Genomic DNA, 23582 nt, shown 5'->3' with positions numbered 1-23582 from the left:
TACACTTGGTTCATTTTTATCCCCCCTGGCACAAGGGGTACACCAGTCTGTCTGTCCAACTGTCTGTCTGTCCGTAATGTAATCATTTTGTTTCCTGGAGCCTAACTCAAAAACCATTCAAAACTTGGTAGATATATCAATCAGAACCAGAAGTGGTTCCTGTTGCTATTTACAGGTTTTTGTGATTTATTCCTTTCTCAGTTCCCATGGAAACGTTTTGGACTTAGTGTCAAATGTGAGAGGTGTTTTTCATCTCCGGAGCACAACACGAAAACTTCTTAATACCCTTTTTGTTTTGTCAGCAAAACTTGGTAGATATGTGTGGCAGATCTCAAAGTGGTGCCTTTTGATATTCAGTTAATTTTTAACTTACCTTACCATAGGTCTTATGCATATTACCTCAAGCTTCGCTAGTAGAGATCAGACAGACGTTGATTCGCCATTCCCTGAATGGCTACCTCGTATAATCTACGGATGTAGTCACGGAAGTGACGTGATCTCCCTACTCGCGGGAAAGCGAGCCATCCCAAAATTCACTTTTACTTCTAGCGTTCGTCTGATCAGACGTGTTTGTTTCGCTCGGAGTTTTCTATTGTGTTGAATAAAGTTGTCGTTCAACAGGTAGGCATGTCTTGTTTCCCTAGGTGTGTGGTTAGTTAAATTGAATTTAACTTCACTTACCTTGCTACCTCGTGTTGTAAATGTTTCTTTCTTTTTCTCACTTCGATGTGGGTTTTCCTGCGTTGTTTGTGAGGTGTCATGGCGGCCTTGGAGGTTCTTTATTCCGTCAGGAATACTTCCTCCATCTGTTCTGCTATTTTGTATGGTATTTCCTCCCGATTTTTGCCGTTTTCATGTGTTTTTTTTGTCCCACGTGGCATGTTTCACAGGTAGCCATGTTGGTTGCTAGCCGTCGCTGTCGCGAGCTTACAGGCGTACCCACTTTAGGTTGGGGGTGCGCTTTTGCTGCATTTTTTATGTAGGGGTGTTTTTCGTTTCTACCTCTAGCGTTTTTGTTTTATTTCACGCTTCGGGTATGTTTTTATCTGTTGCAGTTAACTGTGTATGACTCGGCAGTTTTGTACTGTCTGCAAGGGGCAGAAGTCAGCCAAGGATCCCCACCCCTGGTGTCCGGATTGTGCATCGCAGACCTGTTCCCTTGTCAGCCGCTGTCAGCATTGTATTAGTCTTTCTGTGGCGGATTTCAAGACCTTTTTAGCTGTCCGTAGAAAGAGGTTTACTCAGCGGAAGAGGAGAATGTCTTCCCCAGCTTCTTCTTTAGGTTCTTTACAGGACGACCCGGAGCTGCCTACCTTTACAGCACCAACGCCGACGTCTGGTTTGGAGCGCTCATCTACGACGCCGGTTCGATCGTCTCCGGAGCCACTTCGCTCGGACGCCTTTGTTGACTTATCCCGTCCGGACGCCTTAGCGCACCCAGAAGTTCAGAGGCTATTACGGTCTCTCCTGACGCCCAGCACTTCTACTAGAGAGCCAGCGCCGACCTCAGCTACTGTGCCAGCGCCCATGTCAGCGCCTGCCTTGATTCCCGAACTAATTTCAACGCCTACGCCTATGCCAGCACCGACACCTACGTCAGCGCCTATGCTCACGTCAGCGTCTACAGCCTTGATGGGGACACCTTCACTGGTTCCAATACCAGCACCTATACCTACGCCAGCGCTTGTTCAGACGCCGGCTCCTGTGCCTCCGCCAGCGCCTTACCGGATCCCCAGGATCTCTCACACGCTATCTAGAGAAGAGGTGCTACAACGTCAGCTAGACGAGGAGCGCGCTCGGCGCTTAGAAGCTGAGCGCTCGAGACGCAGATCATGGTCCAGATCTCCAAGGAATCGGCGCTCCCGTTCTCCTCACCGTAGTCGGCGCCGGCGCTCGCGCTCATGCTCACGCTCTCCTAGACGACGGCGCTTCCGTTCGCGATCCAGATCTCCTCGGCGCTCTTCCAGAACCCGGCGTTCACGTTCACCAGAGGCCTCACGAGTTTCACTGAAGGATTCTTCTACTCGGACGCCTTCTACCTCTTCCACCCAGCGGCGGGAATCGATTTCAGTCTCTTGGGAAGATTTGGAGGAGCAACACTTCTGCCCTGACTATGAAGAAGAGGCAGGTGTAGGCGAGGATGATGGCACCTATCTACCACTATCGGCAGTGTTTGAGTGGATTGCTGACAGGCTACCTGACTGTCCTTCTCCGTCAGTCGATCCTAATAATCCGGCGTCCATCCGTTTGTCCCCGGAACTACTAATTCCACCTCATCCTATGGTGGCGGAGGCAGTGTCTCTCCTGGACGAGGATTTTGCCAAGCTGTCTCTGAATCCTACGATCAAGGCGTCTAAGTCAAGGAAGTCGGATTACAAGATCCACAGCCTAGACTTCACAGATAATGGTGCAGCCCAGGACGACTCACTCAAGCGCTTGTCAAGTTCTTCACTCTCAGCTTATAAAGTGCAGGACTCCAAATTAGCAGCTATTGACACGGAACTCAAGCGTATGCTTAAACCCATTTCGGCGTTAGCCTCAGCTACTTCAGCGGCTGCAGCAGACCTATCAGAAGACAACGCCTCCAGGGTGGATCATCTCACGACGATCTTCCAGTGGCAGGGCAAAGTTCTTCATGACTTACTCGGTCACTTACGTGCAGCGTTGGCTATGACAACTTCGGTTCGCCGTTCCGGCTTCCTGGATACATGTAATTGGCAGGAGGAATTTAAGCGCCAATTACTTCGGGCTCCCTTCACTTCCAAGTTTCTGTTCGCCGACAAGATTCCAGATATTTACAAGTCGCACGCGGAATTAACGAACACTGAAGTCGCGCTGTCTACCTTTGAGGCGCTTGGTTCTGCCTTTCGTGGCAGAGCCAGAGGAAGTGGAAAGAAGCGCTATATTCCCAGGAGGGAATCCATCCGCTCCTCCTTTGGGAGGGGACGGGGCCGCACCAAGGATAATGACACTCAGCGGAAGCCCCAGGAGCGCAGCCGGGACACCCCCTCGATGCCAGGGCGAGGCAGAGGCAAGCGCCCCTACTCTGGTCGCTGAAGCCGTGGATGTCTCCGACTGGGACCTCCCACCCCCAGTCGTACCTGTCCATCCGACTCCAGTAGGTGGGAGACTAGGGATCTTCTGGCCCAACTGGTCATTCCTAGAGGATCCGTTTGTAAGCAAGATTCTGAAGTCCGGCTACAAACTACCATTGGTCGAGACTCCACCGCTGACATCTACTCCCCAGTCGCGGATATATCCTCAACACCAACTAGCTCTCCTAGAGTCCAATATCGACATTCTGTTATCCAAGAGAGCCATAGAGACAGTGCTGGAACCCCACCGCTCCCCGGGGTTCTACTCACCCATCTTCCTGGTGCCAAAGAAAGATTCCGACAAGATGCGCATGATTCACAACATGGCGGTCTTCAACAGACAGTATCTGGCCGACCCTCCTCATTTCCGAATGACGTCCCTAGAGCAGATTCGAGCCAAATTGTCTCCCGGGGCTTGGCTAGCCAGTCTGGACCTACAGGACGCTTACCTACATGTTCCCATACATCCGCGTCACAGGAAGTACCTGAGGTTCGTCTTCAACGGAATACATTACCAGTGGAGGGTGCTTCCGTTTGGCATTTCTACGGCCCCGTGGCTTTTCACACGCATCACGCTTCCGGTTACCAGGTTTCTTCATCTAAGGGGAGTGGACTTCGATCCATACATAGACGACTGCCTTCTCAACCACGGCAGTCCTCTACTGCTACGCAAACACTTGGACTTCTCCACCCGCCTGCTGCATCAACTGGGTTGGATGGTCAACACCAACAAGTCACATCTGGAACCAACTCAAGAACTGACCTTCATCGGGGGATTATTTTTAACAAAAGACAATCTTGTCAGGGTCCCTCCAGATCGATGGCTAAAGATTCTGGCGTTTGCGGATCGAGGTCTCTCTCAACCCATGACCCTCAGAGAGTGGCAGTCTCTGTTGGGTCTTTTGACATCGGCGCAGGATCTTACTCTCAGAGGGCGCCTTATGCTACGGCCCTTACAGAGGTTTCTGTCACCATTCATCCAGATGAACGACCTCAAGTCACGGGTTCTTCTACCTCCACATCTACATCAGTATCTCCGGTGGTGGATGGTAGAATCGAATGTCTGCGTCGGCATCTGTTTGGAAGACTCCAGTCACGACCACGAGTTGTTCGTGGATGCGTCTCTACTAGGGTGGGGCGCCCATCTGGCGGGCCGAACGACCTTAGGGCTGTGGTCCGACGCCGAAAGGTTGTGGCACATCAACAACCTGGAATTGCAAGCCGTCATTCTAGCAGTTCGCCGCTGGCTACCGATTTCGTCCAACACCAAGCTCCTGGTGGCGTCGGACAACTCCACAGTCGTCTGGGTTATCCGGAATCAGGGCACGACCAGGTCCAAGCAACTTCTAGACCAGATGTTCGTGTTAGCAGATCTGCTAGACAGCAACAGGATCACAATCAGGGTTCGACACATACCCGGCTGCAAGAACATTCTGGCAGACGCGTTGTCGCGCCCAGGCAGACCTTCACCGACGGAATGGATGCTTCATCCAGACGTGTTTCGTCAGATTTGCCTTCGCCAGGGGAGACCCTTGGTGGACCTCTTCGCCACCAGCTTCAACCATCAGCTACCAACTTACGTGTCTCCCGTACCGGATCCACAGGCTTGGGCAGTCGACGCTCTATCTCTGTCGTGGGAGGGTCTAGACGCGTACGCTTTTCCACCACCCGTTCTTCTCCCAGAAGTGATTGGCAAGATCAAGCAGACACAGAACCTGAGACTGCTTTTGGTCGCGCCCTGGTGGCCAGCCAGACCGTGGTTCCCCGATCTGCGACGCCTCGTCAGCGGAGATCCGGTTCAGCTTCCAGATTGGCCACACCTCCTTCGTCATCCGCACAGCCAACAACTCCATCCAGATCCGCTGAGATTCCATCTGCACGGCTGGACCATTTACAGAAGGCATTAAGGGCGAAAGGCTATTCCTTGCATGTGGCGAATGCCATAACCCGAGCTCATCGGACATCCACCAGATCCCTCTATGATGACAAGTGGCGCTCATTTGAAAGCTTTTGTGCTCAGAGATCACAGGATCCCATGACAGCTTCCCCACAGTTCGTGGCGAATTTTTTTGATGTTTCTACGTAATTCCAAGCATCTCAAAGGGAGTACGTTGGGTACCTACTTGTCAGCGTTGAACTCCGTCTTGGCGGTCAAGACGGATCGTCAGATTTCTAAAGTTCCAGAACTGGTTGCCCTGCTGAAGGCGTTCAAGTTGGAGGACCAGAAGGTCAAGTTCCGCCCTCCAGCTTGGGATCTGAATGTTGTTTTGCAACACTTGAGAGGCTCCCCATATGAGCCCCTAGAGGATGCTTCCTTCGAGCTGTTGTCCAGGAAGACGGTCTTCTTACTTGCCCTAGCTACGGCAGCTAGAGTTAGTGAGATTCATGCCCTGGATGTCACACAAGTGCGTTTTGAACAAGCTAGGCATGGTCGAGTCCACTTGGGATTGCTGTGGGACTTCATTGCCAAGAATCAGCTTCCCGGGCAACCAGATAGACGGTTCTCCATCCCGCCTTTATCGACCATCCTCGGACGACATGATACGGAGGAGGAGTTCCTGTGTCCAGTCAGGGCCCTTAGATATTACATCCAGAGGTCTGCCTTGAAGAGACATTCCCGAAAGAGACTGTTTATCCCTTTTTCTTCATCGTGCAAGGGGGAAGTTAATAGAAACACTATTGCTCTGTGGCTTCGTGCGACTATCCTGGCGGCGTACGATGCCAAGAAACTCCCCCATCCGACGGCGAACAACCCCCATGAAATTAGAGCCCTGGCGTCCACTATGGCCCTCCACAGGAACTGTACGGTGCCACGGATTATGGAGGGTTGTTTTTGGAAGTCGTCCACCGTTTTTGCCTCACACTACCTGAGGGACTTGGCTGTCGAGGACATGGAGGGGCTTCAGTCTTTTGGCCCGTTGGTGGTTGCACAGCAACTTACCCAGCCTTCCGCCCATTAGGTAATTGTGTTGTTCTTACCTTTGGTCTTAAGATTAACCTCACCCTCTGGGTGCGTCGGTTTCTCTTTGGAGTTCCCTTGGGTTATCCTTTGTCCTGTTTCCAGGTTTGCCCTGTGACGTTGGCATTGGTCTCCCGGGTCTCCTGTGCATGTGCTTGGTCTGCTGAAGATGTGAAGGTCCTCCGGAGTCCACACCACCGTCCTCTCTGTCGAAGCCATATGCATAAGACCTATGGTAAGGTAAGTTAAAAATTTATTAAAATCTAAATATTTTAGATATTTAAATACTTACCTTACCATAGGGCGGTGACTCCCTCCCAACGCTGGATGCTCCTCCCCACTTTGGACTCATCGGACCTTTCTTTCCTGCTGCCAGTAAAAGTGAATTTTGGGATGGCTCGCTTTCCCGCGAGTAGGGAGATCACGTCACTTCCGTGACTACATCCGTAGATTATACGAGGTAGCCATTCAGGGAATGGCGAATCAACGTCTGTCTGATCTCTACTAGCGAAGCTTGAGGTAATATGCATAAGACCTATGGTAAGGTAAGTATTTAAATATCTAAAATATTTAGATTTTAATAATTTTGGTGATTTATCATTTTCTGGGTTCGCATGGAAATTATTTGGACTTAGTCTCAAAAGGGAGGGATGGGCTTCGTTTCCGGAGAACACCTCGAAAACTTCTAGTAGAACATAACTACCTGATGATGGGACTAGAACAATCCCTGAAATGTTGTACTCCAGAATCAAATAGAAGATATAACCCAGGAAAATCTCTCTGTTTGTGACAGTCATGTTTGACATGTTCTGTTGTCAGAACTGTGCAATTGACCCAACTACCTCAATAGCAGTGAGAGTGACGGAACTCGAGAGAGTGTTCACATCCAACTTCACATCCAGTCAGATGACCATAGCGGAGCAGCGTTTCACCATGGTCAGGAGGTTGTACTACAGAGTGATGGAGTCCATGTTAGACATGGTGGGTGTTTGGCAGTTATGTTTTATTTTAACAGTATTCTTATGATGTGGATCTGTGAAGATCTGGCTAGAATTGGTCCCCATCAACCCATGCTTGTCGTAAGTGGTGTCAGATTATATCGGATGGCTAGGCTCACTGACTTGGTTGACATGTCATTGTGTCCCTTTGTGTAGATCCGTGCTTATGATGTTGATCACTGGATTGACTGGTCCAGACTCTTTTATGGATAGACCACCACCATATAGCTAGAATATTGCTGAGTGTGGCATTAAACAACAAACAAATTCATATAATGTCATGCAAGTTTTCCTGTCAACATTTTTGCCATGTGTATCAACACAAATTTTGCTAATTTGTGTTTTTATCACGTCTCTCAATTGGATCGGATGGCTAGGCTCACTGACTTGGTTGACATGTCATTGTATCCCATTGTATAGATCCATGTTCATGATGTTGATCACTGGATTGTCTGGTCCAGACTCGTTTATTGATAGACCACCTCCAAACAGCTGGAATATAGCTGAGTGTGGCATTAAACAACAAATTCATATAATGTCATGCAAATTTTTCTGTTTTGTTAATTTGTGTTTTTGTCACGTCTTTCATCTTATGACATAAAATCATTGGTAATCTGAAAGCATCTCATGGATATTTTGTATGGGAGAACAAGGAAATGGTCACTCTCATCTTGATAGTATTTTCTGTTATGACAGTGTTTTCTAAACACCAAGGAAATGTTTGAAAAAATGGAGACATCTTTGTAATGATACCTGTGGAGAAACGGGGTAGAAAAGGTCTTCAGGAACCCATATGTGCCATAAAAGGCGACTGCTTGTCGTAAGAGGCACCTAACATGATCAGGTGGTCAGTCTCACTGACTTGATTGACACATGTCATCGGTTCCCTATTGTTCATGCTGTTGATCACTGGATTGTGTGGTCCAGACTTACTTTTTACAGACTGCTGACATATAGCTAGAATACTACTGACCTGTCAAGGTCTGGGATAGAATAGGTCTTCAGCAACCCGTGCTTGCTGGAAAAGGCTATTAGCGGCTCGCTGACTTGGTTGCTCGCTGACTTGGTTGACACATGCTGTTGACCACTGGATTGTCTGGTCCAGACTCAGTTATTTACAGACTGCCACCAATTAGCTGGAATATTACTGTGAGCGCTGTAAACCTAAACTCGCCCATCACTGCCTTGAAATGTTTCAAGTGTTTCAGTCCATGTGTATCGTGATATACAGGGATGAGAAATTTCCGCGGAAATCCGCGTTTTTTTACATCCCCAGGGTCATTTTTCTGAAACGTCTAAATATATATACAGTGTTAATATTGATTTTAGAAGCCATATTTAGTGTGTAAAATGCCAAAATCCCAGGAGCTTTGCCCCCCTGGGCGCCCGACCAGGCTCCGCCCTGGACCTGGCTGGGGGCCGGTTGCCCCCAAACCTCCAACTAGTTTTCAGCTGTAAATGAAAATTTCCATTCCCATCCCTGGATATAATGAAAAATGTTCAGTCCTTGTGAACCTTATGATTTTCCTGTTATTGTTATAATTTTTACCTTCTAATTATGGTAGTATATAGCAATGCTGCAGTTCTCTGAATGTCAAAAATTCAACATTACTTTTAAAACTTTCTTACAAGTCAAACTTTTAGTCTAAAACAATTTTCAACGATCCTCGAAGCTTTCTCCACGCACTGCACTTCCTGTAATAAGGCGCAACAAGTATTTCCGGAGTGCATCATGAAGTAATCATGTTGGCAAAGATCATGTAATTCCTGTATGTGATTTAACTAACTAATGATTTAACTAACTCATGACACCGGGCTTGTTTCTGATTGGTTGTTAAAGTAGCTCGGCAAAGATCGTATATTTCTGCTACACAAATGAAAATTACTGTAAAAATTGTATTTCCCATCACTTACTACTGATGGGCACTTTTAGAATAGGCACCTCTGCATTGGTCTAGTTTTCAGGTATTTATTTTGATAACATCTTCTTTCATGTTTTGAGAGTGACATTTTGATACAATTAAATATACCATTTTACCCAGTTTGACAAGAAGCTGTATGCTACCAAATTAGAAATACATTTTGAAAACAATGGATAACTCACTGTCAGGACTGGATAATTAAAATCCTAAATTATGAAATTTGAAAGAAATATAATTGCATCTTTCAACTAATATTGGATTTAGCTGCTTAAAAAAATGTAGAATTATTTTGAACTGTAAAACATTGTGAACTGTTTTTCTTGTGATTCAGGAGCATGACAGGCTGTCCACAAATGACTTCAGCAAGCTTCTGTGTTCAGACAGTTTCCACCGATCTCTCCTCGCTGCCTCGGTGGAGATAGTGCTGATGACATATGGGCTTTCGTGTAAGTTACTTTTGAGATAGGTTTTCAACATTATAGATGTATTTAAAGACTTGACCATGACTAAGCCCTTATCATGTTTGTGTCTAAATATGGCTAGATGACAGATGTTAGATCTACATAGAAATAGTCCTCAAGGAGATGTTAGGTGTATGGAAAAATAGTCTTTATGACAGATGATAGATCTGCATAGAATTGTCCCTTTGGTAGATGTAAGAGCTACAGAGAAATAGTCATAATGGTGGATGTTAGATCTATAGAGGAATAGCCTCAATGCAGAGGTAAGAGCTACAGAGAAATAGTCCCTGTGCAGATGTAAGAGCTACAGAGAAGTAGTCCTATGTAAATGTAAGAGCTACAGAGAAATAGTCCCTATGCAGATGTCAGATCTACAGAGAAATAGTCCCTATGCAGATGTAGGATCTACAGAGAAAAGTAGTGCCCGCAGCACAGATGTAAGAGAGAAAGTCATCGTCACCACTTTCCCCTTTCCGTGACCTCCAAGAAGACCTGTCCCCCACTGGATGCTTGTTATGTGCGAAAATACAACAAACCAATCAGAATGCGTGTAATGGATGTGGTTCTTTATCCCGACTACTTAAATCATTTAGGCATTACATTACTGTTTAGAATCATGAAAAATATAAATATATCGTCGTATTGAAAGTGCTGAGAACATAGCTAATAGAATTGTGCTGTCTAATGTGACGTTTTTGATAACAATCATACGACTGAGGGTGAGAGATTCAAATACACACTCATGCGACAGTTCTCACTGGTCTGAGTGTATTTCTGACGATCATGCGGACGTGTTGTGGAGACACATACATGCGTCTATTAGTTTTAGGAACCGTAATTGTAAGTCACTAAGAGTTTTAAAACAATACCATTATGTCTGCATAACTAATCAACTGTAATCTTTAGTATTTCACATCTCTGGGAATATTCTTAGTCTGACTTAGTTTTGGTCATTCATAGCGAATTTCAGCGAATTCATTCAAAATTCCACTTTGGGTATGACAGCAAGGTTACATGTGTGTTCAGTTTGAGAAATATTTTAGGAGTTTCTGCTTTGGGTTTTAATGAAGCTTCGGCTTGTGTAAGACATGAATTTTATTTTCATTTTCAGTGAAACAATTCCAGTTGTAATTATTAACCCTTATTTAGAAATATAATTGGAAATATATAGTGAACATCTGGTCCTAACTACATTAGACTATGTCTTTAACAAATATGTTTCTCTAATTTCTTTAGTTGTATCAAGGAGGTTTATTCTTTGAAATAAATAAGCGAGAACAAAAACAGCAATGACTGTACAAATAATCCGGTGATATTAAGAGAGTTATCGTTCCTGTTTGAATTAGTTCTAATGTTCCTATGCCAATATGAAATCCTTCGAGAGAGGCACAAGTCTCTGTTTGGCTTGTCCCGGAATAACGTTAGTTGGTCATGAATGTCCCCACTCTCCTACCCAGAGTTCTATGCGGCCAGCCAGCATAGTACCTCAGCCACAGGCCAGAAAGATGTGACGATTCCTCACATCTTACACAGTCCATTTAATATTATGTACACAATTTGTTCTTTATTTTTGATGAGTCTACACATCTAATTAAACATAAACATTGTTGTTAAAATGGTTTAGTTTCACTAAGAAACTGTCCTAAAACGTGTAACACTATTTCGATTTGTGCAGCGATCATTTGTTTACATGGGTTGTATGGCACCATGTGCTGTCATCAAAACTTCATTGGGAGCAAATGATACAGTCTGTTTGAAATATTAATATGTATTGTCATAAAATTTACTGTCGCAGTTGTTGAATATTTACTTAACTGTGTGAAAGAATATGAAAACCTCGCCAAATTGCTTGTGTATTGCCATCGGCCTATTTATTAATATGCGCATTTGTTTACAAAAAAAGAGAAAAGGCCAGTCACATGATATGCAAATTATCCTGTGGCAGTTATTTTATGCTAAGTCATAGCTGCGCTGGAGTATGGAATGTCCCCAAGTACAAATGTAAGAGCTACAAGGCAAAATAGTTCCCAGTACAGATGTCAGACTTCTGTGAGTTGTGTTCCAGGCAATCCCTCCCTGGGTGAGATTGGTCGGGAAGACTCCCAGTTCAGCTTCCCCTGGGTGCTGAACGTGTTCAACCTGCAGGCCTTTGACTTCTTCAAAGTGCTGGAGAGCTACATCCGAGCTGAACCCAAGCTGACCAGAGAAATTAGAAAAGTTAGTACCCAGTGTATTGGAAACAATGACGGAACAAGTGAATTTAGTTTAGTCCAGGACACATTAGAAATGGTTTACATGCATTTTACCCATGAGGGGAATTGAACCAGGGACTTTGTCTTGACTTTTGCCACTAGGCTATGTGGGTTGTATGTCTGTCATCAAAGCCGGCTGAGAGCAATGATGTAGCTGATTTGAAATATAAATATGTATTGTCATAGACCTTATTGTGGCAGTTGTAGGAGAATATTTGTGTAACAATATAAAACAGTGGGAAGAGCATGCTGTAAAGCTTGTGTTGGACCAGTCGCTTCTTTTTAACGAATGTGCATGTTGATATGCTGAAGTCATTAACCATTAACCCCTTTGAGCTGTGATAATGTGTTGTAGAGCAATGACTCAGTTTGACTGCTCATTATTTCCCACAAAGTGAGTGAGTGAGTTTAGTTTTACGCTGCACTCAGCAATATTCCAGTTATATGGCGGCGATCTATAAATAATCTAGTCTGGAGCAGACAATCTAGTGATCAAGAACATGAGCATCGATCTGCACAATTGGGAACCGGTGACACGTGTCAACCAAGTCAGCGAGCCTGACTGCCTGATCCCCTAAGTCGCCTCTTACGACAAGCTTAGTCGCTTTTTATGGCAAGCATTGGTTGCTGAAGGCCTATTTTACCCCAAGATCTTCATGGGTACAAACAAGAGGAAAGTCACGTGATATGCAAAAGTCATTAACCATTAACCCCTTGGAGGTGTGGTAATGTGTTCTAAAGCAATCACTCAATTTACTGCTCATTATTCCCCACAAAGCATTTAGCAGGGGGTATCAAAAGATTGGACTTTAGTCCCTCCATGCACATTCTTCTTTTTGGGATCAGAATTTCAAAACTACTGAATATTATTTCACCAAACTTAGCATGTAGATAGATTTGGTGGACTGGTGGATTTTCGGTGTTCAATGAAAACAGGTTTGACCTCAACTGAAATTGGGGATAGTGATCTTTTCCGGAGTAGATCTCGAAAACCATTCAGTGTTTCTACACCAAACTTGTCACATAGACAGGTCTGGTGGTGAACTGGTGCCTTTTGGTAGTTTTGGATTCTTGCATAAAATATCTTTTGCGTTTCCATGGCAACAATTTTGACTTTGACTGAATTTGATGATAACAGTCCTTTCTGGAGCAGAACTTTAAAACCTTTCAATACGATCCTTCCACTTTGCTATACACATGCTAAATCAATTGACACAGTCATAACTAGACATATTAATGAAGAGTAATCTGCCGTTGCAGGGGATATTGATAACTTTGTCTTCTTGTTTACTTCAGCACTTGCAATGGGTGGAGACACAGATCCTGGAGAGCATTGCATGGAAAGAGGTGGGTATAATGTAGGCTGGTTATAGATGCTGACCCTAGACATGAAGAATTGTTCTTGAAAAGTTGATCAGATATCATGAAGTGTTGTTCAAAGCCTTTTGGTCAAAAATATTGATATGAGGTCCGAAAGAAATCAAAATATTTCGTGCTACTAGTGATTATGGACATGCATGGATTTCTAACAAATATTTTCTATTTTTCCAGTAACGCACAAATTGAACATAAACTTGAAGCGAACATGAAAAAGAACATAATTGTTGATTTTGTGTGGAATTTATAAATGTATGTTGTGATAATAATTTGTTAGATACTATTGATGACATAGTTTTCAAATAAATAATCAATTATTGATCTTTGTCGCCAGCCCCAGATCTTTTTAATAGGTCTGCAATGATTCACCCAGACCATGATTAGATTAGATTTGATTTTAGATATTGGACCCTCCATTCCTCCATTCGATCGATTTCGATTCGAGTCCACATACAAGCAGATTTCATATAGCTCTCAGCGTCAGTTCTTTATGGTAAAATCCATTGTCTACTAACAACAATTGTCACTTTATAATGATCCTGGCGTGAACCAATCTCGTTTTGCCTTATGTCATCACGCAAAACTGCTTTAGTTGGAATCAAAATTAAGTTCTGACTGAGCGGAAGTAGTTTAAATCAGTTTTGGGATGAATGCAACCAAATTGTTGCAGCCCACCATTTTGGTGCATCACAGTTGTCTATCTTTCCATGTAACTTGGTATTGTCGTATGAATGAAATACAGCTGATGTGAAGGAAGGTGTTAACTCCTATATGTCATACTTTTTGTATAGTCTGTTTGCAATGAAAATGTACTGATGAATTTCACTTTAAACAAAAATTACAGCAAATAAAGTTAAATTAAGAATGCAGATCCTCATAATTTTACCTTGCCAACTGAACATTTAAATCCCAGAATTTTACTCAACATATGATAAAAGTTGCTGAAGAAATGATCATATCAAATCATTGTAATTTGTTTGTATTACAAAGGGATAAGCAGGTTGGAACAGTGAAACAAATGCACGAGTGGTTCGTGTTGAGCGTTAACTTAGAATTTACTTGTTCTCGGTATTTGATGTAATGTGCATACCCCCTTGTCATTGAAGCATTTTCCCTGCAAACAGACTATAGTGTTACGACAAGTTTTAAAAATCTGCCCTTGTTTTACTGTATAGCTTCTCTTATTCACAGGGATCTTCGTTATTTAGTGCTATCGAAAACTCGGACATCATGATGACGCAACCACAGTCTCCATCAACTTCATCTCCAAACTCTCAGAACACAAACACAGCTGCCGACATGTGAGAATGTAGATTTGTGATGTAGAGGAGATCCTTTTATGAGAAAACTTTGCAAATTCTTTAAAGGGTCCGACGCTCCTGGCTGGCGACCATTATCGCCATTTTCTAGCCGTGTTTGACAATTTCCTTCATTGTTTCTTAACGTAATGAAACAAAATTTATCTTGATGATATGTTAGCTAGTCTCTGACCATCCTCGATATCTCCAGGGATACGTTCCGATGAATCTCCACTATACCCTGGATGCATCTACAGCTCAGCACCATAACTTTATTACCTCCCTTGGCTGGCTTTTTATCCAATCATGTGTATACGCTGGGAGATTAAGCAAACCAATCACAACCCACTTTCGCTTTTTAAATTATCTAACAGATTTAACTTTTCAATACGAACCATGCACAGGTTCTCTGAAAGAGGCAGAAAGATTTATTGCATATATATTTTTTTCAAATTGTCGGACCTATCGATGTGTCTGTATGGTTTCCCTCAAATCTGAGTTGCACTGCGAACAAACCTTCGCATCTGCTACGGCTGTCATTGTTGACACTGGCAAGTTCAGTTGTAATGGCAGCTTAGCCGATTGGCTACTGTGAGAATGCGAAGCCAGCAAAGGGAGGTAATAAAATTTTCGGGCCGAGCCGTAGATGCATCCAGGGTATAGTGGAGACTTGTCGGAATGTATGCCCTGGAGATATCGAGGATGGTCTCTGACGTTTCATGCTTGTTTACATTTACTGATTGTGTTTCTCCGAAATGCGGTCAACATGAAACATGGTAGTGCATATTGTGCTTTCCCAACAGCTAACAAGACCAGTTATCGCCATTTCTGAACTTTACATGTTATTTGCCAAATGTGACATAAATATGGTCAAGAGCTATTGTGTTGCAAACCTTGATATATTTATGAAATTTCTGGAAGAAATCACTGGAATTTGTTTTTAAAATCAGAAATTTATAAGAACCAAACTTTCTTTCATTGTGAAGGTTGAGGGATGGTGATATAAGTGGATTGGAATATGGATATGTCCCTGTGCGGTGGAAGTTGTTTAAGTTGTCTTTTTGAGTAGTTGTTTGCAATTTTGGTAATGTTTCGCTAACCATTATGGTTTGATGGTTGGATGTTCAGCCAGGTATTGGTGACAACTAGTTGCTAGCCATTATATTTTGATGGATGGATTTTCAGCCAGATGTTGGCAATAACTGGTCGCTAGCCATTATATTTTGATGGTTGGATGTTCAGTCAGGCTTTGGTGATAACTGGTCACTAAATAGTATATTTTGATGGGTGCATTTCAAAGGGAGGCTTGGTGCTATAGGTTGGGGAATGGTTGGGTGACTGATTGCAATAGTTAGTCGAATGAGACTATCGGTATTGCAATAGTATGTTGCAATCGACTGTCTCTATTGCAATTGTTGTTGTCTCCCCACTCAGTAGTCTCCCTGTGTTCGCATGCATTGTGTCACTCTTGTAAAACCTTACATTCCTCCCCCACAGGTATCTTTCACCTATGCATCCACGATCAGGCGTCATTCCTCCATCAGCAACAAATGGCTCCTTAACCGTGAACTCCAGCCCTTCCTCCAGAGGAGCTGGGAATGCAGGCAGTCAAGACGGAGCATCTGCTCCAGCACCGAGGCGATCTCAGTCTCTCAACCTTTTCTTCAGCAAAGGTCAGGAAACATTAGTCTCTGAAGATCTGGGTTAGAATTGATCTTCAGGAACCAATGCTTGTTGTAAAGGTGGCTGACGAGATCAGGTGGTCAGCTTCAGCAACTTGGTTGACACATGTCATCATGTCCAAATTCTGTAGATTGATGTTTATGCTTTTGATCATTGGATTGTCTGGTCCAGACTTGATTATTCTAATCAATGTGGTATAATAATCAAGTTTACACCAGTCAGTCTAGTGATTTACAGTATTAGCATCAATGTCCACATTGGAGACATGATTGTCAACCATGTCAATAAACCAGACTCAATCATCCCTTTCGTCACCTACTGAAGATCAGTTCTAATGTGGACCTTGATGGGTTTGCAGCAGGTATGGGAATAGGAGTGTTATTAAGTAAGCAGTAAGTTTTTTAGTGAGTCTGTCACCTTGTAATGTTACAGAAAGAAATATATGACAGACCACATCTTTGCTTGAAGATGGGTGCACCGGTGTGTAAAGCCTTATGATGTTGGTGTTTGAGCATTGTTAGACAAGGAGAAATGGCGGAGAAATGTTGAACGAGTTCCCTTGTTTCAGTCGGGAGGACAGGATTTCACAAACTTCAGAAGCTGTGCACCATGCTGGAAGTGACCAAGGATGTGGTGAGTAGCCATCCTCTAGAATTCCCATTGAGTTCGCACGACTTATCTTGTTGATAATCCATGTAGGTCCCCAGGAAGTAGACCTGACCTTTCTCTTAGAATTCTGAGTGTGGACTCCCATACGTCTCCAATGAGTAGGCATGACATTTATCCTACAGTTCTGAGTGTAAGGTTCCAGTTAAATGACTTACCTCACTTCAGTAGAATTCCCAGTTTATGTTCCCAGCGAGTAGGCACAACCTACCACATCCTTTTGATAAGACGTGACCTGTTTTCTCATAACAGAATATACCTAGTGTAGAATTGTGCACTTGACTATTTGACAGTGCAATTTCCAGTGTCTGCTTACCTGACAGTATGTATCTGTTATAATATCCACGTCATTATTTTTAACTCTGTTATAATTGAAAATGTTTCCTTCAGCAACAAAAGATCTGGAGGAATTCTTCTGAAAAAGAATTAGACCAACCTGTAGAGGTTATGAATTCTTTGAAGAACGTCCTCCTTGGGGTACGGCCACCTGCCTCCCCTCATTCTGTCTGATACGTTCAGCATGAAAAGTGAGGTACGAGGTAGATGGTCACAGTTACCTGCTCTTGGCTGTAAGGGACCCTAGGGGGATCCAGTAAGGGTGGTCTCACAAACAAGTTTTTTGTTTTGTGGATATTTTATTATCAAAATAGTTACAACTGTCGTAGGGATTTTTAATGGACATAAAAATGCTTATATGTAAACCAAGGAGGACTTTCTTCAAAGAATTCATAACCTTTACAGGTTTGTACAAATTTCTGCTTGCTTGACAGTATCTGTGATGATGTCCATGTCATGATTTTGACCTCTGTTATAACTGAAAATGTTTCCTTCAGCAACAAAAGATCTGGACATGTTTTGAATACTGCATCACCAACAAACCAGCACTGATGAAAAACAGACACATCGACCAGGTTTGTGTTTGACTTGCTTTGATGCCTTTTTAATGAAGATTCGGGTGAGAATTGGTCTATTGCAACCCATGCTTGTGTATACAACAGTGTTTTTATTATCCGCTATATACCAGACTTGACCGGTTAAAAGTTAACTGGTACAAGAATATCCGGTAATTTCAAAGGCTGTCAGTCTTCATGTCCATCAGACTGTCTGATGAATTTTCTAATTACCTCTGTCAATTTTATTTCTGAACGAAAAATAATGTTTTCACAATGTTATCAAGGTGGTGTCAAATATAAATGGCAGTTTTAAGGAAAAACAGTCCAAAAATTGTGGCATTATCATATGACATTAACAAGTCACCTGATTTTGAGAAGTAACCTGATGTTAACAAGTCATGTGACGTTAACAAGTCATGTGACGTTAACAAGTTACCTGATGTAAACAAGTCACCTGATGTTAACAAGTCATATGACATTAACAAGTCACCTGATGTTAACAGGTAACCTGATTTTAACAAGTAACCTGATGTCAACAAGTCATATGACGTTAACAAGTCACCTGATGTTAGTCATATGACATTAACAAGTCATATGATGTTGACATGTCACCTGATTTTAACAAGTCACCTGATGTTAACAAGTCACCTGATATCGATGTTAACAGGTAACCTGATGTTAAGAAGTCATCTGACCTTGGAATGAGTTCGACGGTCGTTCCACAGTACTTTATAACAGATGTGGTATTGGTGTGGTTGGTGTTTCAGATCATGATGTGTTCGCTGTACGGGATCTGCAAGGTTGTTGAGAAGGAGATCAAGTTCAAGACGATCGTCCACATGTACAGAAACCTAGCAAATGTGGATCAGTCGGTACGAGCAGCCATTGTCCGAGTGGGGTTCTTGTACACTATCATACTAATCTATCTTGCCATCAACATTGTTATTCATTTCATTATTTGGTTATCCGCCATGAGACTAGTATTGCCGAGGCTGTTATTTCGGCTGTGCAAATTTGTCTTTCCAGAGCAGAAATCAAAAACAGTTCAATGTTTCCTCACCAAACTTGGCAAGTAGATAGGTGTGGTGAACTGGTGCATTGGTTTTTGATTTCGGAATAAATCATTTTTGCATTTCCATGGCAACATGTGACTGAAACTTGTGGCCTTGCTGCTTTCACCAGCAAAACTTTCTGTACTCCAATTTAACTTTATGGGTATTCAACCGTATCACTCTATTTCTGTAGAAGCATTACTGAGGTACAGCCATGTCATATAATCTGTGGTGATCTTGAAAAGAAAACAATGTACATTTAACATGGAGGCATGATCAATATGTTGTAATCTTCTCTCGCCTGGTATATACCTTTTTGTAGCAGTGTCATCTCTCGCCTACCATTTTGGGCGATACTGCTACAAAGAGGTGTACATCAGACTGTATTACCATGCTTTCGTTGGAAGCACTCAGGTAGTCTGTTGTTGGTACAGTCATGCTAGTATATGAATAGTTTACAGTGGAAGCCGTCTAATTCGGACTCGACTGGGACAGACTTTTCTGTCCGAATACGAGGAGTCCGAATTGGACTGGTGAGAGTCAAGAGTTAGCTCACTTGAACAGGAGATACGCATGCACGGTACTTTTACCATGGTGTAACATGTTTTCGGGGTAATAGCGCAAAAGATGATCATGGACATTTTTGCGTATCAGTAGATTATCAAAACTGTAATTCCGTCAGTAAATATCACGTCATCTTTTATAAATAATTTATCGTTAGAATGTTCTGTCGTCCAGTGGTTTCAAATGCAACCTATATTTCATGTCTTGTCCGTAAGCATGAGCGCTATAAGTGACGTACCATGTTTTCGTGTTACTGGGTACTTCGCTGGGTAACGCCCTTGTATTGAAGCGCATGTGATTCAGTCCTCTCCACAGAAATCAACAACTACAGTGTTACATTGGTTCAGGCATTTTGTCACTGGTGAGAAATTACTGGAGTAACAAAATCGCATACCATCAAAATGACACTGAGTGTCATGTCAGCTTGCTGAACTTCTTTGTTAATTCCTTTTGTTAATTGGTTATCATCACACTCTGATAATCCATTTGAAGTTGGTAATTGGCTAACTACAAAGCACTTCCGCCTAAGGCAGTCCCGCTAGTCCGAGTTAATTAGCGATGTTTTCATAGTAAATTACCTTGAAGGGCGGAGATTTCAGTCCGAAATCCGAGTTACATGAAGTCTGAATTAGTTAGCCTATATGTAATGATAACTTCTGCCGGGACCAACAATTCGGTCTGAATTATATAGAAAACCGAGTTACTTAGGGTCCGAGGAAGACAGCTTCCGCTGTACTTACATACGTATGTTTTGTTACATAGTTGTGAATAATAATGTCGTAACAAGTTGATAATTCCGTGATTGAACGATAAATATGTTTTGTCAGGAATGGCATTTCAGTCTAGAAAGTAGCTCTCATTAAGAATTATATAGAACATTAAAACTCTAATACAACCTGAATTGTATCTATCTAAACTTACTTTTAATTGTAACAGAAACACGTTTGCCAAATATGGGATAGGTTTGTTGGACTTAATAGTAAATTGAAGCAGAAAACTGTCCATCCCAAAATCTGAAAGATCTTGTCCATGATACTTGTTCATTTTACCCTTGAAAGTCCATTTTATGAAGATTTATGTTACAATTATGCATTTATGCGTTGTAACTAGCACTTAGAATTAATTGTTTCCTAATGCCCTACAACATGTACTGTGTATGTAACTCTCTTAAGTGCCGGTGGCCTAAAATACAATAAACGATTGTGTTGTAAGGTCTTGTCTTGACATGAAAAGCATTTTACTATTGCAGGGGATATTGATGACTTTGTCTTTTTGTTTTTGTTTGAGAATTGAGAATGTTGTTTTATCTGCTCTAGGTGTACAAGAGTGCCTTCATACACGGGAGTGAGTTCGACTCTATCATCGGATTCTACAACAAAGTTTTCATGCAGAATATGAAGACCTACATTCTTCAGTTCTCAGTCAACAGACCCATGGTACGTAGCTGCAGTTGTCCCACTTGCTAAAGATCCAGCTCAGATTGGTCTTCAGCATAGCTGCACTTGTCCCACTTGCTGAAGATCCAGCTTAGACTGGTCTTCATCAACCCATGCTTGTTACTTGTGGAGATCACGTGAGGTAGGCTAAGTATAGAAATATACAATTTATAGTTATAATTTCCAATTATATTTGGAATTCATTTTCAGAAGAGGTCTTTCTTGGGTTATTTATTACCATTTTTATGTCCATTAAATATTCCTGCAATACTTGTAACAGTATTTTTAATGAAATATTTACAAAACCAAAAACTTCTTATTGTCGTCTTTTACCACCTGAGCGGTGGGGTAGCCTAGTGGTTAAAGCGTTCGCTCGTCACACCGAAGACCCGGGTTCGATTCCCCACATAGGTACAATGTGTGAGGCACATTTTCTGGTGTCCCCTGTCGTGATTTCGCTGGAATATTGCTAAAAGCGGCGTAAAACCAAACTTGCTCACTCATTCACTTTTACCACCTCTGCACTGCCACGGGGGTTAACACCGTCATGAGAAGGCAACTCTAACCTTCAATCTCATGCCTCACTTTCCATGCTGTTGTTCACAAGGTGAAGATGTACGTATGTGCTGTAACTTTTTTTAAGTTGAATTCATAGTAAGCAAGGATAAAGATGAATGAGAAAAACATACTGTACTCTGCAGGTTGGGTCGATTACAGTACTGATGCAGTTGTGGGTCCATTTCGGAGTCTAAGACATTATCTAAGTTTGAGTCTTGGATCAAGTCTAGTTCTTCAGTGATTTGTGGTCAGTAAGGGAATTATGAACTTTTGTCTGTCACCAACCTTGCAGCTGCTCCCGATTCATATTGTTTTTGTTAGTGTGACCATTGTTTGTGTTTTCAGGCCCCAACGCTATCTCCAGTACCAAAGCAGATGACATCACCACGAACAGCCTCCCCAGCATTCAGGTAAGAGGGGTTGTCCTGTTTGTGATGTGTGGGTGGCGTTCTTCATTTCATTGTACTGTATATAGTATCAGAGATCTTGCTCATAGAGCAAACTGTCAGTCGATCGCATGCTGCATCACATCAAAAGAGTGACTGAGTTCGGCTTGTAGCAACATTCCGGCGGTATCACGATAGGGAGTGAGGGTTACCAGAAAAGAGCCTCACAAATTGTAAAATTAACTCATGGTTAAATGTTTGCTCATCACGCTGAAGGCACAGGTCCTATTGCCCACATAGGTATATGTGTGAAACCCGTTTTCTCTTGTTCGCTCAATCCCAAACACCCATTCATCACTCAATTGCTAATTGTACTGGCCCTGGTGCTTTATTTATAAATAACAATGGTGCAGATTTTTAATTTATGACACCTTTTAATGGATCCGATGAGAAAAACTTAGCAAAATATGTCACTTTTTATTCACAGCAATGTGAAACATTTGGAAATCAAAGTATTAAAACTTTCTAATTTCCAATCAAGGCCTCCTAAACTGTGCACACTGCTAGTCTTTTTGCATCAGAAATGGTAGTATGAATTGCTGTACAGAGCATGAATCACTGTACAGAACTTGACTTTTTGTACAGAGTTTATCACGGAAGGGTTTCAGTTGTCAAACTGTCAGAAGGGAATGACAGCTTTCTCGCTTTTGGTTATTGGCCCACATTTTTTGAGATTGCACCACTGATGTCGTTCCATATATGATATAATCTTGGCTCTCATTGCAAACCATCTTTTGATTTTGTGTTCACCAGTATTCAGGGCAGGAAGAGGTTCTATGTGTCGCCATTGAAGGAGTCGCCGTTCAAGTTGCCCCCTTCACCAAGTCAGCTGACACCAAGGAGCAGTTTGCTATACAGTTTCGGGGAAGGCCTCGGAGTAAGTGACAAGCTCATTGTTCATCTGACTAAATATTCATTCATAACAGTAAGTAGTTCTTGCTAAAAAGATTGATAATTTGAAATATCATCAATGGGAACAAAAGCTAAGATTTTTTACATAAATATTGTGTCATCGATGATATGTTACAAAAACTGTTATTTATGCTCAAGATATATAGTAAGTTAAAGTAAATCTTATGTGCCCCTGTCTCTAAGTTTGAAACATATTATTATGATTATAATCTTTTTGTATAGTATATAGTATATTGTAAACCAAAAGTCACTGTATTCTGCAATCTGATTGGTTGAAAAACATGATCAAATGGTATTAGATTCCCGGAAACTACAAGACTATTCACTGCTAATTGACCTCGCAAACAATTGTTTTGCTGAGTCATCAACAGTGGTGACATCATTCAAATCATATTGTGACGTAAAGTCAGAATGACGTCACAAATGAGCAACTCCTGATGCTACCATGGGAACCAGCTGAAACGGCCTGCTGATGAACTCGATGTAAACGAGTGCAGACAGTAAAACCCTTTGGTTTACTTTTGTGTTTACAATGTCGATGAATGTTTCATTTGAAACCACCGGCTGACACTGTCGGTTCCAAATGCATTCCCATGCTTCAAATACTCAATAACACCCGGAAATTGGCCAACACATGATGTTTATCTCCTAATTGTTCTTTCCCTCGATCATTTGTCAATCTCCACAGCACTTTGTATTATTAATCTCAACTCCCTGAGGATCCTACAACGCTTGCAGCCACCAGGTGCACCAAGTTAATAAGTTTGTGATGTTGCTGCTCTGTGTATCCTTATGCAACTATATGATATTCTTGTGACAAGTTGTTGATGTTGTTTTTTATTTTTACAGTCGTCTGAAAAGCTGAGGAACATCACAGAAAGTCTCTCCGCATACAAGCGACAGTCAACTCCCAAAAGTCTGAAGCGTCTGCGGTTTGATCAGGCCGATGATGAACAGTACGTGTCTGCACAGTGGCATTGTTTTATCCTCAGGGTTTCTCAGCATATGTT

General features: G+C 42.5%; 1 protein-coding gene across 1 annotated transcript in view; it reads left to right on the top strand.

The window, feature by feature from the left end:
* The window catches only part of LOC137281401 (retinoblastoma-associated protein-like), a 55926-nt gene that overhangs the window by 25799 nt on the left and 6545 nt on the right, over window positions 1–23582 (top strand). Inside the window, exons 14-26 of the mRNA XM_067812603.1 lie at window positions 6874–7035; window positions 9306–9420; window positions 11501–11652; window positions 12984–13034; window positions 14256–14365; window positions 15860–16035; window positions 16614–16678; window positions 17545–17622; window positions 18372–18476; window positions 20537–20656; window positions 21560–21624; window positions 22414–22537; window positions 23422–23528. Of these exons, the coding sequence (XP_067668704.1) occupies window positions 6874–7035; window positions 9306–9420; window positions 11501–11652; window positions 12984–13034; window positions 14256–14365; window positions 15860–16035; window positions 16614–16678; window positions 17545–17622; window positions 18372–18476; window positions 20537–20656; window positions 21560–21624; window positions 22414–22537; window positions 23422–23528 (1430 nt within the window). The remainder of the gene's footprint in view (window positions 1–6873; window positions 7036–9305; window positions 9421–11500; window positions 11653–12983; window positions 13035–14255; window positions 14366–15859; window positions 16036–16613; window positions 16679–17544; window positions 17623–18371; window positions 18477–20536; window positions 20657–21559; window positions 21625–22413; window positions 22538–23421; window positions 23529–23582) is intronic.

This window comes from Haliotis asinina, chromosome 4 (assembly GCF_037392515.1).
Source record: "Haliotis asinina isolate JCU_RB_2024 chromosome 4, JCU_Hal_asi_v2, whole genome shotgun sequence".
Taxonomy (NCBI): domain Eukaryota; kingdom Metazoa; phylum Mollusca; class Gastropoda; order Lepetellida; family Haliotidae; genus Haliotis; species Haliotis asinina.
The sequence above is the reverse complement of the archived record's forward strand: the minus strand, read 5'-3'. Positions and strand labels throughout refer to the sequence as shown.